The 16,911-nt window shown below is 39.7% G+C and overlaps 1 protein-coding gene across 5 annotated transcripts in view; it reads right to left on the minus strand.

The window, feature by feature from the left end:
• The window catches only part of NSD3 (nuclear receptor binding SET domain protein 3), a 47,959-nt gene that overhangs the window by 21,678 nt on the left and 9,370 nt on the right, over positions 1-16,911 (minus strand). For all 5 annotated transcript variants that reach the window (XR_013924637.1, XM_080370516.1, XM_080370515.1 and 2 more), the window contains 7 exons: positions 12,417-13,144; positions 8,729-8,797; positions 8,141-8,300; positions 7,556-7,710; positions 6,235-6,738; positions 5,272-5,398; positions 1,182-1,282 (listed from right to left, as the gene is read on the minus strand). Coding sequence is in view for 4 of the 5 variants with exons in the window: in XM_080370516.1 (XP_080226642.1) it covers positions 1,182-1,282; positions 5,272-5,398; positions 6,235-6,738; positions 7,556-7,710; positions 8,141-8,300; positions 8,729-8,797; positions 12,417-13,100 (1,800 nt within the window). In the remaining variant the exon portion in view is untranslated. The remainder of the gene's footprint in view (positions 1-1,181; positions 1,283-5,271; positions 5,399-6,234; positions 6,739-7,555; positions 7,711-8,140; positions 8,301-8,728; positions 8,798-12,416; positions 13,145-16,911) is intronic.

Raw genomic sequence — 16,911 nt, forward strand, 5'->3', positions numbered from 1 at the left:
CCATGAAGTTCATATTGTTGGTTCTTATACCTTTGTTAAATTAGGAAACATTTACAAACATAAAATAACTCATTTGAAAATAGGGAGGCTGCAACACCTCATGACAAGAGGCTTAAGGGACTATGTCAGAGATCTTGTGTCCAACAAGTTGCTTTAAAGCTTCAGCAAGAAACTTTCTAGATCTAGAGCATTTTTCTGCTGAACACACATGTAAATACTATGGCATCAAAAGAAAAATATGAAAAAAAAAAAGCGCGCAACTGGGTCCACTTTCAATCTCTGAAGTGAATGAAGTGCAAAACAAAGCATAAAGGGCAAAGAATAAATTAAAGTAGAAGAGATAAAAAACAATTTTCCCCCTTCCCATATAAATCATTAGCCTGACTGTCCCTTTTTAAAAACTCTCACTGGTAAAAGCTATGCTATGAAACATTTTATACAAAAAATTCAAGTGGAGAGGCCCTTGAAGAGAGAGAATCAACCATGTAAGGAAAAGAACCAACAACTTTGACAAACTTGTTAAAAGACGTGTATTCAGTTTTTAATATTAATGTCCATCCACTGAACTTTCCTACTCATTTCCATGTAGAATTTTTATAACTTTTTTTAAAGCAACAACATTTGTCTGTCTGACATCCAGATTAAAAGGAATGCCCTGTACATGTTAGATCTACTTAAGGAAAAAAAAAAGTATAGCCCAGAAGATCTGTTTTGCTGATGTCTGCCAACATGAGTCTGACTATTCATCTTTAAATTAAATCATTCTTAAAGTCCATTTTCAAAAGTGGTCAGATTAATCAGTCTAACTTCATTTGAAAAACAAAACCTCAACACAAACCAGCAGCTAAATCAAGAGCAAAAGGAAGGAACCTGGTGGCAATTCCATCAAATAGAAATTACTGAAACAAAATCATTTTGCTCATAACAGAAATCTCAAAGTAAACATGGCAGGTTCATTAGGAGTCTTGCATCATTGAGTTCCCATTTTCCATAGCCTGACTGATACTGTGAAGATGCCAGTAGCAGAGTCACAGCAATGGTATTGACAAGGGGATTTCATGAAGGATAGTCCAAAACGAAACCCGATGGGGAAAAAATGGAGAAAAATAAAAAGGCACCAATATAAGCCACAACATTTATGAATACAATATATTTTAACTCTCTACATGGAGGAAGCCAACCTGCTCCTTTTTGATCTTCTTCTTTGGCACAACTTCAGTGGATTTCTCAGACTCTGAGCGGGTTCGAATCGATCTTCTCTGTTGCTTCTTTTCTACAGAACCTGAAGAAGGAAAAAGGTTTCCATTATACAATTCCTTGTATTTCTGAGGTACAGCAAGATGTTCACCACCAAATTAACAGATAAAGTAACGAAACCAAGACTTTTTCCTCTTTTGAATGTTTTATTTTTAAATTCAGTTCCAAGCTATTTGCCAACTGGTGCTGTGGTTGCAGACAACATGTTCTGATTCCATTGACAAAGAGATCAGCTTCAGAAAAAAAAAGAAGAAAAAAAAAAAAGACACCAGTAACAGAGCAAAACAAAGAGCTGGAATCCAGTTTAGGACAAACAGATTTTCGTAACACACCTCTAGGGCACAGTCTTCACTTTGGTTAATTTTTAACCAAACAGTCCATCTTTGGTGTTTATGGGAAGGTATCCACAATCAACTTCTTGAACTAAAACAAGCTAGAAATTTAAGATGCAAAACACAGCTTCCAAGTTTTCACTCCACACACCGGTTCTGTGCCCCTGCTCTGCAGGGGATATGGCCTTCTATCAGAACTGGCTAGCACAAAAAACTTAAAAGCAAAATCCATGCTGTAACACAGGCCACCGATACAAAATGTGAATGCTCAAGTAAAGATTTTGAGAGGTGAAGAAAAACTCAGCACAACAGAAGCAGTGATCGTGACGTGTTATTATAATTAATGAAAGTGAAAAACAAGTGTTTGAAAATATTACCATGGAGAACAAACTCAGATTAACGAAGGTTATTATGACATTTCAAGAGACGAAGTAGGAGCTACTGGGTTTTTGACAACTGAAGCTGGCAAAATCAGAAGGCCTTTCTATGCTATAGTATCTCCAAAAAGAGCATATTGAGAAACATGTACACAACACTTAACACCATGTGCAACTTTTGAAACAAAGTACACACCTAGAGCTGTACTGACGGAAAACTGGAATTTGAAGATTTACAACTATCTGTTGTGAAGCATTATTCTTGTTTTTTGGTTTTGGGTGTTTCAAGTAAAGATGACATGAATATAAAATACTTTGTGTTCTTCCAAGCAAAATGCAAATTCTTGGGACTGGGAATTAGCTTACTATGCCAGACAGATACGCTGTTAGAAGTTGTAAACCTGCATCTTCTTGTTAGGAGGTAAAGTATCTAAAAAGACAGGCAGGCTGTAATCAGATACTGAAAGAAAGCCTTTCAAAAGGACTCTGGGGGGTGGGGAGTAGACAAAAAAAATTAATCTTGATTAATCAGATAAGCATTTCTATCAAGGTTGCATGGCTCAGGAATATCTCAGTAACTAAACTTCCCAGTTGAAAAAGTTGTCGTTTTATAATAACTGCATTCTTGAGGGGACAAAAGTTAACTGTTTTTCTTCAAGGAGGAAAATGGGTGTACAGCATATTAACTAATTAATAATAGCAATGAGTTATTATTAAGTCAGACAGTAATAACTCAGCGCAACATCCTTCACGTTAGCACACGTGTAACTTTCGGTTCCAATAAGCTACACCCTTTGAGGCACACACACACCAGGGGCCATCTTTTGTCACCTTTGCGTTTGGCCAAAATACTCTGAAGCAGCTTAAAGTAAATTTGAGCAAGTGTGACCAAACAGTTAATTTAATCAATAATGTATTTTCTCCCTGTGCTGCCCCACTGTAGTAAAGGAAACAAGATGCAGACCCTGTATCAGGGGAGAAACCTCCAGAATCAGCGCATCTAATATTGGCTGAAAGCAACAGTGATCCAATGCAACGGGCACTTTTTCCTCTTCCCGCTCTCCAAGGATCCAGTGCATCACCTCCACAATGCTCCTATCCCGTCTTCATGCATATTTTGATCCAGAGCTTCAGGACAGATTTCGGACCAGCAATCTACCTCTCTACTGGCCCGGTCAGGTCAGGTTAACCCTGTTTTCAGCTGTATGTGGAGACCAGAGGCACTATGAATTCTCATAGTTGTTCTCTTATTATCAGATTTCAAGTTACAGAATTATTTTCCCAGCATTATGGAATTCTGTATATCTAACTGCAGGTTATTAATAAGGACTCCCAGAGTCATTCTGTAAAATACTTTACCGTAAAGGTATTCTGAAGTTCCGGTGACCTTAAATTTGAAAAAAGCACTTCGCAGTTATGTTCCATGAGAGGGGACCAATAACTGTCTGGACTTTGGAAATGGCTTTGAAAGTGACTGTTTGGAGTGTATACTGTAGTAAAGCTCATGCACTCTATAGGGTGTTATCAGGTGGAGTTTTACGTATCCAAAAAACCTAAGAAAATGAAAAAAGAGAGGCTCAGAATTCTCACCCCCCCTACAGCTGAAGAGCCATTGTGAAGGTGAAGCCTTTAGTTCCCAGGTGAGAGAAACAAAACAACGACCACCTCTCCTGCTGCAAGGCAATTCAAGTAGCAACTGCTCAAAAAAACCTGAAGTAGCTACAGCAACTAAAACTGGAAAGCAGAACCACTGTCAACAGCAGCAGAGGAAACCCCACTCACACCAGAATATCCAGAGCACTCAGCCTGTGTTGTAAAGTCCCCAAATATAGTCCATAAAATAGTGCATATAAAACAGCCCACCTAAAAACTATACATGTACAGAAACTCAAGTGTGTTTGCAGAGGACAGTGACCTCACACATATTGGGCACTGAGGTTTCTGACTTGGAGTCTCATTTATTTTATGTTTGGAAAGGGAGAAACAACCAACCAGACTGGTAGTTAAAGCAGAAGTGACACTTGGCAACATTAAGAGATTTTTTTTCCCCTCGAGAAGAAAAGAGGGGTTTTTTTAGCATGTGTACTGTAATAAGCCTTCCATCTTTTTTTGCTTCCATACCATGAGCATTTATTTGTACATGCTACTGCAAGAGAAAATCAAGGTGTTCTGCTGCAACCTAAAATTTACTTTTACATACCCAATGCAAAGTATGTTTGAGACTATACCAAGGATATGATTACAAGCAGAGTAACAAACACGCAATAGCTAATGGCCTGTACAAAATCTGTGGCTGAAAACCAAAAGTCACTGTAAGGACTGGAGGAACTTGAAAAGCTCTTGGTTTAGAATGACTGAAAACTGTCTTCTTTTCAGGAACCTCTATCCTTTCAAAGGGTATCTGCCTCCTCTTGAGGATAATGAGGGGACACACTGCAGACAAATTTCTGCTGGTGGGAAAAAAGTTCAATCCCTTTCAAAGGATTCTCATCAGCTATTTCTCAAAAATCAAAAGATGAAAAAAACAAAGTTGTTTTTCTGTGCCAAGTCTAGAAAGCACTCATCCCATTTATCTGCTGCATTCTTCTTTACTACTGTACTACAAATTAAACTTCAAATAGCTTGTTCCAGGCTTTCTTTTTTCAGTCTCAAGCTCCGTTATTTGCTTCAGTGGCTCTTCTCCCTCAGACATGATACTTCAAAACTTAGTGCTTTATAATGAGGCCCCTAAAATGCCTTCAGAAGGCAAACATGATCTCATTTTGCTGATGGAGTTTGTTGAAGCAGTTTTCTTTAAAAAAAAAAATAAAAATCACTAACCTTTACAAAGGTCATGCAGGAACTCAACAACAAAGTCTAGGAAAGCACCCATCCTGATCCAGAGCCATTCCTTACGGAACTATGCCACATCCAGATTCTCTTCCTTTGATCCCAGCTGTTGTATTTTACATTCGGTGCCAAAAGCCATTACAATACTCTGCTAACACACATCCACTATGTTGCCTTCTAAACCAACTTGCCATCTGCTCTCCACAAGGCATCCATCCTTCTAATCTGTTGACTTAGACACTGTAAGTTGCAGACGCTAAAAGTTCAGAGGCCAAACCAGCTAATCCCAAAGACATCCTGTGCCTCTCAAGCATCTGGGCTCATCATGTGTTCTATTAGCCATGCTAGTTACAACTAGTACGTAAACAGAAGATGTAAACAATCATTTTTAACTAATGAGAAAATGTCTGTTTTGGTACTTGAATTTAAATGCTAGCTTGCTGAAGTTCAGACAAGGATTCTGCAATTTTGCCTACCTGTTGACCCAGAAGTTGTTTCAGGAGAGGATGTATTTTGCACCACTGCTTTTTCATTTCTCTGATTTGATGAAGAATTAAGTTTCTCTTGTCCTTTGACGCTTATTTCTGTTTTGTTACCAACTCCCTTAAAAAGAAAAAAAAAAAGATAAGATGGTCTTAACCTATTTATATGCATGTTGTTCTTAATGGGCATATTGATCTACCCCTAAATCTCAGAAAAGAAACATTCAACGCTCTTCGGTGCAACACATACACATAATGATACCTACTACTGACCTGCTTCTCTGCAGAACTTTCCACCCCTCTCAATCTCCCCTTACACACAAGGAGAAAAAAAAAGAAGAAAAAAAAAAAGAAATTCCAGTGACTTTACTAAACATTACCTTTGCTACAATGCTTAGGATGGAATAAGTACCCTCCAGGCAGAGAGGCAGAAGGAGGAGGCAGAGAAATAGTCCTAAACCTTTTCCTTACACTGACTGTGAGAGGCTGCTGTGCACCTGAAGGAAGCTAGGAGGCAGAACTCATTTTAAAAGTCTGTTACACAAAATGTAGTTGTTACTTTTTAGTGCGCTATTAATAGCTTTTGTCATCTCGAGTTTCCCACAAATCCAGTGGTTTTAAGATTTACAGAGAACTCCTGGATTATTTAAACTAAGAAGCTGGAATTCAGCAGCTTTACTATTTTGAATGCATTATGAGCAAAAATGTGACCATCTGTACGGAGATCCTCTGCCACCAGTAAGAACAGCTACTGCCAGAGACTTTTGGATGCGCTGAAATTAAGAGTTCAGTGCACTGAAAGACTCTGTTGTCACATCAGTCTTTTGTTACGATTTAACCTTGTCAATGAAAGGACCATGTACTGTGAAAGCTTGGTAGATACAACTTTAAGTTCCACAGTAAGACAGACTTGAGATAATTTATGAACAAAATCGAGTTGCTACAGAAAGTACATACCTTAGTGGAATAAACAAACTGATCGATGAGTTTTCCATCCCCAGCAGCATTCTGAAGGGCAAAAACCTGTTCAATTTTAACAACTGGAGACATGTTACATTTTTGAAGATCCAAGTTATGCATGGTTATTGAAGCTGGTAAGGATTTTCTAGCTGCAGCTGTTTTCCATGCAATTTTCACAGGAGGTGGCTCCTCTTCTTCCACACTTGACAGCCGCCGTTGGCTTTGTCTTCGCACCTCAGCATTTGAGGGTGATGCTGCTACCACGTTGGCATGTTCTGGCTGGGTGTTCAACGCTGGCTTCGGTCGTCGGTTCTTCTTGGTCTCCGATTTAGAAGCAGCAGTCTTTTTGGCTTTTGACAAAACCTCCTCTGGCTCTTTGTCTATATAAATGAAGGTGTATTGTTCTATCCTTTCTTCCCGAGTCATTTTCAATGCTTTCTCAGCATGGGCAATGCCAATATCCCACTGAGCACGCTCCCTTTGTGGCCTTGGTTTGCGAATCTTAAGGAACAAAGACAAGCAGCTAATTACAGTGAAGATTTTGCCACATATAGCACTTCAAATGCAATCCCGAGGGTTCTTTAAATCTCTCAGGCAGCAGATTGAAGTTTGCTCTCCATTTACGGGGTATTTTTTGGAAGATGGACAGTGAATCCCCTGCTCAGAGTACAAGCAGGCACTCAAGCTGGACCTTATGACCACCACAATTAAAAAAGTGTCTGCCCTAAGTTAAGACTTCGCTAAAGACAGTAACAGGCAGCATTCAAGCCTGTAATTTGTTACTGGACACATAATTCACCCTTTTTCAAATCTCCTTATTTTTCTACAAACACTCTTTTCCTTCTACATCAATAGTTTGATTAGCAAAAATATTGACTGAAGTAGTCCATCTACACAGTAAGTAATTCCTGTAGCTACTACTTCCTTTCCAACACAACGGAAAGGAAAATATCCACTAGTATCAGGAGCTGGAAGAACATCCTTTACAAACTGTATTTTTCCAAAGAACAGGTTAATAGTGAACACATAGGCACTGTTTTCATTTTAATATTCTATACAGATGTGAAATTATTTCCAATGCCCAGGATGAATACTGGCACGAGCAGCCAACAAAGTAGGTTCAGCTATTAGCCTTTTCCCATAAAAGTCCTAAGAGTATGGAAACATTTTCATTATCTCTGTGAAAACACTTCTGCCAGTGAAATGCAGACAACCTTTTACAGGGTAAAGTACTACAGAGTTTCAGAAATGCCCTGTGAAAGTTCTACTTACACAGGCACTGCTGATAACCCTCTACACAATTAGTGATCCATCATACCTTCTGTTTCTCAGAGTGGTTGCTGGCTTGCTTGGCAGCCTCGGCCAATAACTGTTCATACTGTTTGTGTCCTTTGTACTCTCGAACCCGCTTCTCATGCACCCACGCCCTCTCTGGCTGGTTGCTAAAAAACTGAACATGGTATTCACGGGCACCTGAAAATGAAAAATTCTAGTCAGCATTTTTATCAACATCGCTTTTCTTGTTGAGCTTATGCTTTCCTCCTCCAAATCATTCAGTTCCTGCAAGTGGAATTTTAGAAACAAGACAGGCCTAGATTTAGAACAGTTTAAAATGGGAAGATAAGTATACTTTGCCCACACTGAACACTCTCATGCTTATCAGTGTCTTCTTGTAAATACATTGACTTAAGAGAAGTGGGAGTATCTGTGCACAAGCCTAGTTCACACAGGCTCATCTGTAGAGGTAATTTAATAGGTACTAGTTTTACACATTTCAGTAATAGTCCTGCTTAGCATACGCACAAGCAGAACTCATCCCACAAAGGGAATTCAAAGATAAGATATTTTTAATAAAGGAACTACAGAGACCTGATACACTCTGGCAAAGATCTTCCTCCCTTACCTCTTGTATTAATTTTGGTATGAACATCAAGCTGTGGATCACATGAAACCATGCAAGGCCACCACGGGTATGTTCCCACCTTGGACCAAACCAGATCGCCAACCTGAAACTTGATGTCATGGGTGACTTGTGTTGGAAGAGAAGGCAAGAACTGCTGGACCTACAAAGAAAACAAATGGAAGCTTCAAGCCACAGAAGACAATTTAGCACACTTAGAGATGCACACACTATCCACAAGGACATGATATTTTTCTCTCAGGTATCCCTGAGGTTTGATAATCTAACACAAGGGAAACATTTCTCAGAAACATGACGAAAAGGAGTTACACACAGCTAGGATTTACACAAGATAGTTACCGACAAACCAAGACGCACAACAGCAACCCCCACCCCAAAAAAGTTTCTGCTTCATAAGTTGATGAAGAATGTTGCTTTTGGGATAAAACAAAGCAATACAGACAGTACAACAAAAGATGTTTTGACACAGTAAGGATTAACAAGATTTTCAAAGAAATGGTAACTGATTCGTCTAATAAATTAGTTAACACGTTAGAAGTTTAAAAAGTCTTAGTTAATATATGTACTAACCGGGGTTTCCTCCAACACTGTATCTTCTCTTGGTCTTTCCGATAGCATGCTAAGCCTCTCATTTGGTCTCTAGGAAATGGGTAACAATGAAGAGAAAAAAAGGAAAACAAACACAAACAAGGTAAGGGGACAGTAAACCAAAAAAAGCTTATAATGAAACCAGGCAGAAAAAAACTAATTCTGAGAAAGGCAACCATAAACCCAGAAAACACAGCTAGGGTGACTCCTTATGCCCAACTCAAAACATAGTAGCATCACAATCAGAAAATACCTTTTTTCCCTGCACTATTTACGTTACCATCACACCTACACACAACAATGTTTTCCTATAACAGATGATAGGAGAACATACATACACTCAGGGACAGTAAACCCAAATAATTTTCCACCTAAGCTAATATACTACTTCAAAGAAACAGAGAAGAACATATGAAGGATATCCATAGTGACATGATAAGTCTCACTGTATACCAGTTATTTGCAAAAATGACATTACAAGAATCATATTAAATATATGGTATGAAAATTGTAAATTCGATGTTAAATTGCATACAGTTGACAAATATATTTAAAGGATCAGAAGCCAACAACATAAAGCCTATAGTGCATTTATAAACCAGGCTGAGGCATGCACACAGCCTGCTCTGGCAGAGTAGGACAGGAAAAGGTTTTGACAGAAGAAGGAACACCACGGAACAGAAGCTAACACCACTTGTGGAGTGGCCATGATAGGGAATGTGATGACAGCAGCCAAGAAGATAAGAGCTGGGCCCTGATCTATCTAATGAGGCAGAGACCAGACATTTGCTTTTACTGTAACAGAGGAGAAGTCAGTAGTCAAAGGACTCAAACAGCAGCAAAAAGAGGAGTCATGACACATGCAGTGAGAAAATAATAATGATGTTAATCCAAATTATACCTAGTCCCTTTAAAACAAAGACCCCATGTTAGCCAATACTGCATGCTTCAGCTCAGAGAAACTAGGAAACCCACATGTAAACATCACCCAGAACAATTCAGGTCAGTGTCTCATTTAGAGTTGTCTGTAGAAAATAATCATTGAAGACCAATCATATTGATACTTGCTGGGCAGAATTCATCCCTCCCTGGTACATCAGAAAGCGCAGCAATGACTCCTGCCTTGCTTTTGCTACAGTGAGTTAGTGGAAACTTCACCTCTGCCAGGAGAGCCAAGCTGATTGCAAACTTCCAGCTCCTCGCAGGATACAACTAAGAAGCAGAGTAGCTTTTTCTCAAAACAAGTATCGAGGGCTTAGAGTTAAACAATGTTTTCAGAACATTTTCATTTCAAACCAGCCTTTCAAGTATGAACATCCCCCCCCAGTCTGTGAGTTTCCATAGAGATTACAGCATCAGAATGAAGAAACAACTGCAGATCACCTTACTTTCAAATTTCCATGCCGAGCATAAAAGTGTAAACAATTACAGTCGTATCAGAAGTTTTGTTTGCTCCTACTAAGATGATCCTAAGCTACAAGTCTCATACCATTAATGCTAAAGATGACAAAAGCGTACATGATGAACGCACATGAAGATGAAATCATGCAGCGGAAAGCCAAATGGCGGGAGAATGAAACAGACTACACTGTGTAACTTGTAACAAAAACCACTAGCACAAAATCCTGTTCATGTCATAGTGATCTGCTGTCTGAAACACGGGTGAATAACATGAAAGATTTTATTGCAACAACACCTTTTGAAAGGGAAATGGAAGCTACAAAGAAGACAAAAGCAAGAACAAGATTTCTGGTGAATTCTGGATGACGCTTACAACTAGGAACCCGGAATTTCAGAGGAAAGGTTTTAGTTCAATCTGGGAAAGGCAGCACATGGGAGAAGACAGAAGGTTATGTTCTCATGATAACCAGGTAACACCAATCAAACAGAGCAACAGGCACAGCTGAAGCTTCAAGAGTAGAATCGGAGCCCCTGCTAAGAGGGAGGACAAAATGGTATGGCAAAACTGACAGCCTGATGTGGGCATGACAGATGTCTGGAGAAGAGGCCAGAAAGCCCGGATAAAAGACCATGTCTTTAGGTGAACTCTGAAAGAGCCAAATTCACTGAGGCTTGTTTTACGTGAAACTTGGGGGATAAATAATTACAGCAGCGAGCAAAGGACCGGTGGATGAACAACATCCGAGCAGCAGAGGCATTCAGCAGAGAGCTGACAGTGAGAACTGACCCCTCTTTTCCACCTCTCCATGCAGGTGTAAGGTGAGTCTGAGGGAGATGCCACTGGGGGAACTGCCTTCCCATTGTAACTGCCTCCTGGTAGCAGGCTGCCAGGCAGACACGCCGGCTGCTACAGCCACTTGAAATCAGCTTCAAACAGCATTTCTGAGATCAAGAAAATTACGTACAAATGCAGTTATGAATGGCTCGTATTTTAATTGGATAATCCATTTCAAGTTTGGATTACAATGTTTATTAAGATCTTACTGAGCTTCAATAGAATCAACTATGGTAATCAAATATTACAGAAGCCCAAAATCTTGATACATCACCAACCTGATCTCTGGAAGAGGTCCACTTACCAGAAGGGAGATAGCACAGTTCTAAAACTTGTGGATATTCATGATGAGGGGTGCATACATGAAGTTAGCATGTCTTCCACCAAAAATAACAACATCACTACTACATCAAACATATGAACTTTGATCAGAGTCCCGATCCCTACAGGACAGGATCTTCTCCCATACCTACCAAGAGCAGCAAGTATCACAGGGTTTCACAGGAACCTGCAAAAAACTCAGCTATACAGTGTAACAGCCCAGCCTGAGCTGGACAATTTCTGACCTGGCCTGATACAGCACCTTCCCCATCCCCGACACTAGCCATGCTGATCTGCTACCCATTCCCCTCAAACTGGGAAATACAGAAACCAGTATCACAGAGTTGGCAGGAATAAGCAAGAGAAAAGGAAACACTAGTAATGAAGTGGCTTAATAAACTGAAGAAAAAAACCAACCAGCTGAGAGTACCAAAGACCAGTAATTTGTGTCTCTACTTCCCAGAATCTCAGTTAAAACACCACTTACATTTACACACCCTGTGTATGTACAACCGTGTTACAAAATTTGGACAGAAACAGTAATAGACATCAATATTGAATTTTCCCAAAGTTTGCCAAGTCAACTGGTACTTTTAATTTGCCTGATGTTTTAGAATACTTATTTCTACTAGTTTCTACATATGCTATGTAGCTCTTGGGTTTTGTACATCATCATGACATTAATAATATCTTTCAAAAATTAATTAAAAGCTGCAATGCCGAATATTCTGGGTAACCTGACTTTCCACTGAATAACCCAGCATTATTTTGAGAGGCAATTTTAGCAATGTGCATGCTTGTATGCTTTTGGCCAAAAGCTCCATCTTCCAACACAGTCCAAAGCGCACCAAACTCTGAACATGCCAAAACACTAAACAGTATTTAGAAAACATTATATCACCTTTTCTAACATTTCTTTTTCATATGCAGCCTTTTAACCAAAACTGTTTTGAACTAGAAATTCAATTCCTAGCAACCTAATATCAAGTATCTGACAAGTCATTAAAAGCCTCTTAAATATGCATACAACTAAAAGTAAGGAAAAACACTGCCGAAGACACATACTCCAACAGTATCAGGTATACAGATGGCTGAAACTATTATTTCACTTACATTTTGCTCCTCTGGTTCTAATTTTGGAATTTTGTGCGACTTGCGCTCTTCCGATCGGGAAGAGTCATGCTTGCTACTTTTTTTCCTTTTCTCTTTTCTCCCTTCATGTTTCGCCTTAGCATACTCACTCGCTTGTACTTCATTTAAAAGGTCCCCACACAGAGAGGACTCAAACAATTCCCTGCCGTTCTGGATAGTTTTGGTTATTTTTAATTTGATCTCTGGTGAGCCAGTCTTCTTTGGAATCACCGTTTGTGAAACTGAAGGTGGTGGTGGAGGTGGCAGCTGTGGAGGGGAAGGTTTTTCCAGAACATCGTGTGGCCTTGCGTTAGAGTTTTCCATTTGGTAATACTCTGGGGGACTAAAGTTTCTGACTGTACCAAAACCATTGGCTGAACCATTGGGATATTGACTGTACGTCTGGTATTTGGCTTGAGGTTCGTACATATTGATTGTTGGTGGGTAGCCATTAGTGATGGGTGGAAGCTCCTCCGTCGTGGGCGTAGGGTACTGAAAGCCTTGCTGCAGAGCAGTTTCATATGGCGTTTGTCCACCATCTTCAGCAATGTCACTGCTGGCATCAAAGGCATCCTCTTGGCGGATGTTGGCTGAGTCAATGAGTTGAGGTGGTTGCTGAATTGTGTTTCCCATGATCCCTTGCATGAAAGAGAAAGAGAAATCCATTGTTCTGCTCCAGCATCCTTAGCTTTCCCTTTTTCTCATAGGGCCTAAAGGCGAGGGAAGGGAAATAAGAAGTCAGTGTAAGTCAAAAGAGAATAATTAAGCACATTTGTTGAGAAAAGAGATCTGAAAACCAGTCTCCCCCTCTCCACTCTGTAGCCACCCTCTCATGGATTTGGTATTACTTAATATTTAAGAAGGGCAATTTACACATTTCTGCAGAACAGCTTCTTTATGACTGCTTTTTTCTTTTCCAAGACATTTAAAGAAACGTTACAAGCACCTACAAGTGCTTAAAAATGATGAGTCCAAGCATTATGAAGTCAGAATAATGGTGCTAAAACTCCAACCACTCTCTACAGCCCTCCTAGTTTGGTGCTAGAAAGCATTATTCTGACATAAAGCAGTAAGACAGCAGACTTCAACCCTGAAGCGTACTGAAGATACCAAGTTCTCTTGACACCATAGCCACTGCAAACTGAACAAAACACAAAATCCACAGAGAGACCACTGAAAACAAGAGAGAAACCTCTTCCTCCCCACCTCCTTGCCAAAATTCGAGACAGATGAGCAGCCCTTAGGCCAGCAGCAGACCTAAGCCACAGGCTTTTCTGAACAATGGCACAATTACAGCGAATAGGTCATTCCACCTCAGCTGCTGGGAAAACCAGTTTATTCTGTATGACAGCCTCAGATGGGGTTTCCCAACCTCCTCCCTCACCAGAAAAGCAGAGTAGAGTTTGCACCCATCAGCTCTCGGCAGCTAGGTGAGGAGGGTTATCCTCCTCACTCCCCAACCTCCCACCTCATTTTAAGATTAAACACTTAGGGCTTAAATACTACATGGTTCTGAGGGAGAGAAAAACAGTTTCAGTATCAAAAGATCCCCAAACCCTAAGGTTATTCACAGAATTAGATTACAGCTGAGAAGGCCATCATACACACTTTCAATTTTTCACTGCATACTAAAAACACCGAAATCAGACTAAATCAGATTTCCAAAACTCAACTACTGGCTCAGAGAAGGCTTTTGCATTCAGCTAAATAATCTCAATGTTCAACAAAAAGAAATACACAGTGACCTAAACTTCAGGTAAGAAATACAAGCTTTGCTTCCAAGCAAGGTCAATTCAGCCCTTCCAAAGTAAACACAGCTCTGTATTATTTATTCTGTCTCTGTGTAGGCATGAAGGAGGGTTACTGTGCCCTTTTGGTCAGGGTTTGAAATGACATTAACACATCCCACAGATACTTCTCATAATAAGAATCTACATATAACCCCGCCCCCATTAAATTCTCACCCTCCCAATGCAATGCACCTCAATACCTTATCTAATAGTTTTCAAAACATTAAGAACACTTCCTCTCTGACTGCAGAAAGAAACTGAAGTTATAACAGTAACAAGTAAGAACTTGACCAGAATTTTGCTGTATGTACTGTGGACTTCATATTCAGGTTATATTGATGTTTGCATTCATCTTTAAAGCCCTGTGCAATCAACTAGGGGCACATTTATCACTGTAATTAAACGACTTAGGGAAACAATAGCACAATGCTATGCAGCAGAATTCACTAATTGCAGTAACTTTTAAATCTTGTGGCTGTAAAACCACCCCTTCCATCCAGCAGCTCTCTGCACATCAGCCACAAAACCAACACAAACATGTTACTGCGGAGGGGACAGCGTATCTGAGGGACAGTACATAGAGCAAGCAGGATTGCGTATCAAGGTCAAAACCACAGCACCACCACCCATTCTAGGAAGAGGAAGCGGGACTGCTTGTACTATTTACCAATTAATTGTTACTTTACATTGGCCAAACTGAAGAGCAAACAATAGATTTCTCACACTAATAAGAAACTGCACCCTAGGCTGCTAGGCTGCTTTTATTTGTTATTAAAATGAGGTTCAATCTTTTTTTTTTTTTACTTCTGAATACTTAAAAAAACCCCAACCTTATCTTGAGAAGCTGCAACAGCATTTCAGTTACCCTGACATATCCATTGCTGGATGGACAAAGTCAAAGCAGAAATAGTTTAAGAAATTTTATAATTACTCTTGAATTCCCCGTTTTTTATTGCTGCCATTTTCTTTTAATAGTAATTAAATCACTTTCTTTTACCCAAATACTCCAACAGCAAGACCATCCATTTAGTTTAGCAGAACTAAGCACCAGAATGTTAAATACAGGATCTGTTAAAAATTGCATGCCAAGACCCAAACTTTGGTGTGGCCACACCAGAACTACAAAAAAGGAAAAATTAACATGCAGAAAGCAAAACTCTATAAAACAAATAACTACACAGCTTTCTATGCTTTGTTAAGAATAACTCTGCTTATGTCTCAGGGTATTTGAATAATTACGCTTTATGTTTTCCTGCTTACAACTCTGACTAAGAGCAGAAACCTAAGTTTTGAGTGCTGCTGTAGGATGCTAATCTGATATGGTAAATTAATTTCAATGCTTTTCATTTCTCTCAAGAGGAAAAAGAAAGTATGATAATTCATTTAAAAGACATTTTTCACCCAGGTGCAGGTTCTTTGGCCTCACTAGCAATATCAAATATCAAGGCAGACTACTCATTTCACTAGATAGTACAGCTCCTCTAACAAGCAAGTATCTCACGGTGCAAGAGGAAAAAAAAACCTTGCTGCTGCTACCACAACAACTAATTCTCATCCAGCCAACACCATCCAATTTCAAGCCTCCACAAACCCTCATTTTCAAATCAGCAATGGGTATTTGCATTCAAGAAGGCTGTCTTGAAACTGTACATCTGTTTAACCATCTTCTCATCATACAACTCACCAAGTATAGGCTGAGAACTTGTGCCTTAACTGTCACATCAGGGAGAAAAAATCCCCACCCTCTCTCCTACTACTGTGACCTGTGGGTTACGGATTTGGTCATCCAGTTCATTGTCTGGCAGCAGCTTAAAGGCATGTTGCTGTGGACAACGTTAGTGGAATTCTGATCTGTTGTCACGCGCTGGTGTGTTGAATTCACATCTTTCTTAAAGACTTCTCTAAAACTGAGCCACATCATCAGGTGAGGCTGCATACAAAACACCAGAAAGCTGTTCACACCATCCGCAGGCAAACATTTCAGTTTGAGCAGCACTGAAATTGTATAACAACCTTAGCAAAAGGTTTTTTGCCCCAAAAAGCATTACCCTACCTCATCTCTTTGAAATAAGAGCAGCCCTTTTTCAATTACACTGACAACTTCCAGTCTTTCCTTAAGAGAGCTTCCTTTTCCACTTTAAAAAGCTGGGATATAAACCAAACTATTCTGCACAGTGTTTCACTGGGGCACCAAGTTTTATTTATTCTCTGGGATGTTACAAGCATGTATCTGGCAGATTACAACGTACTGTGCTATGCTAGTCGTATTCACCCATTTTAATTCCATCTACAAACATCATTCAGAAGTTGATGATCTACAGACTGCTAAGTAATTTAACAAAGCCTGTTTATGAGCCTCTGCCATGCTCCTAATAGCAAGAACTCCCTGTCACAAGGCTAGAGCACTAAGGCATGACAACACTACAGGCTTCTTGTCACAGTCATGTCCATCTGGGTCTGCAGTAAGATGCAACACTTGATCAATGTATCCAGCAAAAGTCCTTACCCGTACAAAAAGAATGATCTTGCCAGGAGAGCTTATGTTACTCAGGAAGGCTGAAATAAGGTAGACTAGCAAAAATGCCATTCTGCTAGTGATGAGTTCTGTGCTGATACCTTGGTACAACTATCCCACCAAAGCAGTATTAATGAGATCCAGCCACAGTATTAACAGAAATCAAAAGCTG

Source organism: Falco punctatus (genome assembly GCF_963210335.1).
Source record: "Falco punctatus genome assembly, chromosome: 20".
Classification (NCBI taxonomy): Eukaryota; Metazoa; Chordata; class Aves; order Falconiformes; family Falconidae; genus Falco; species Falco punctatus.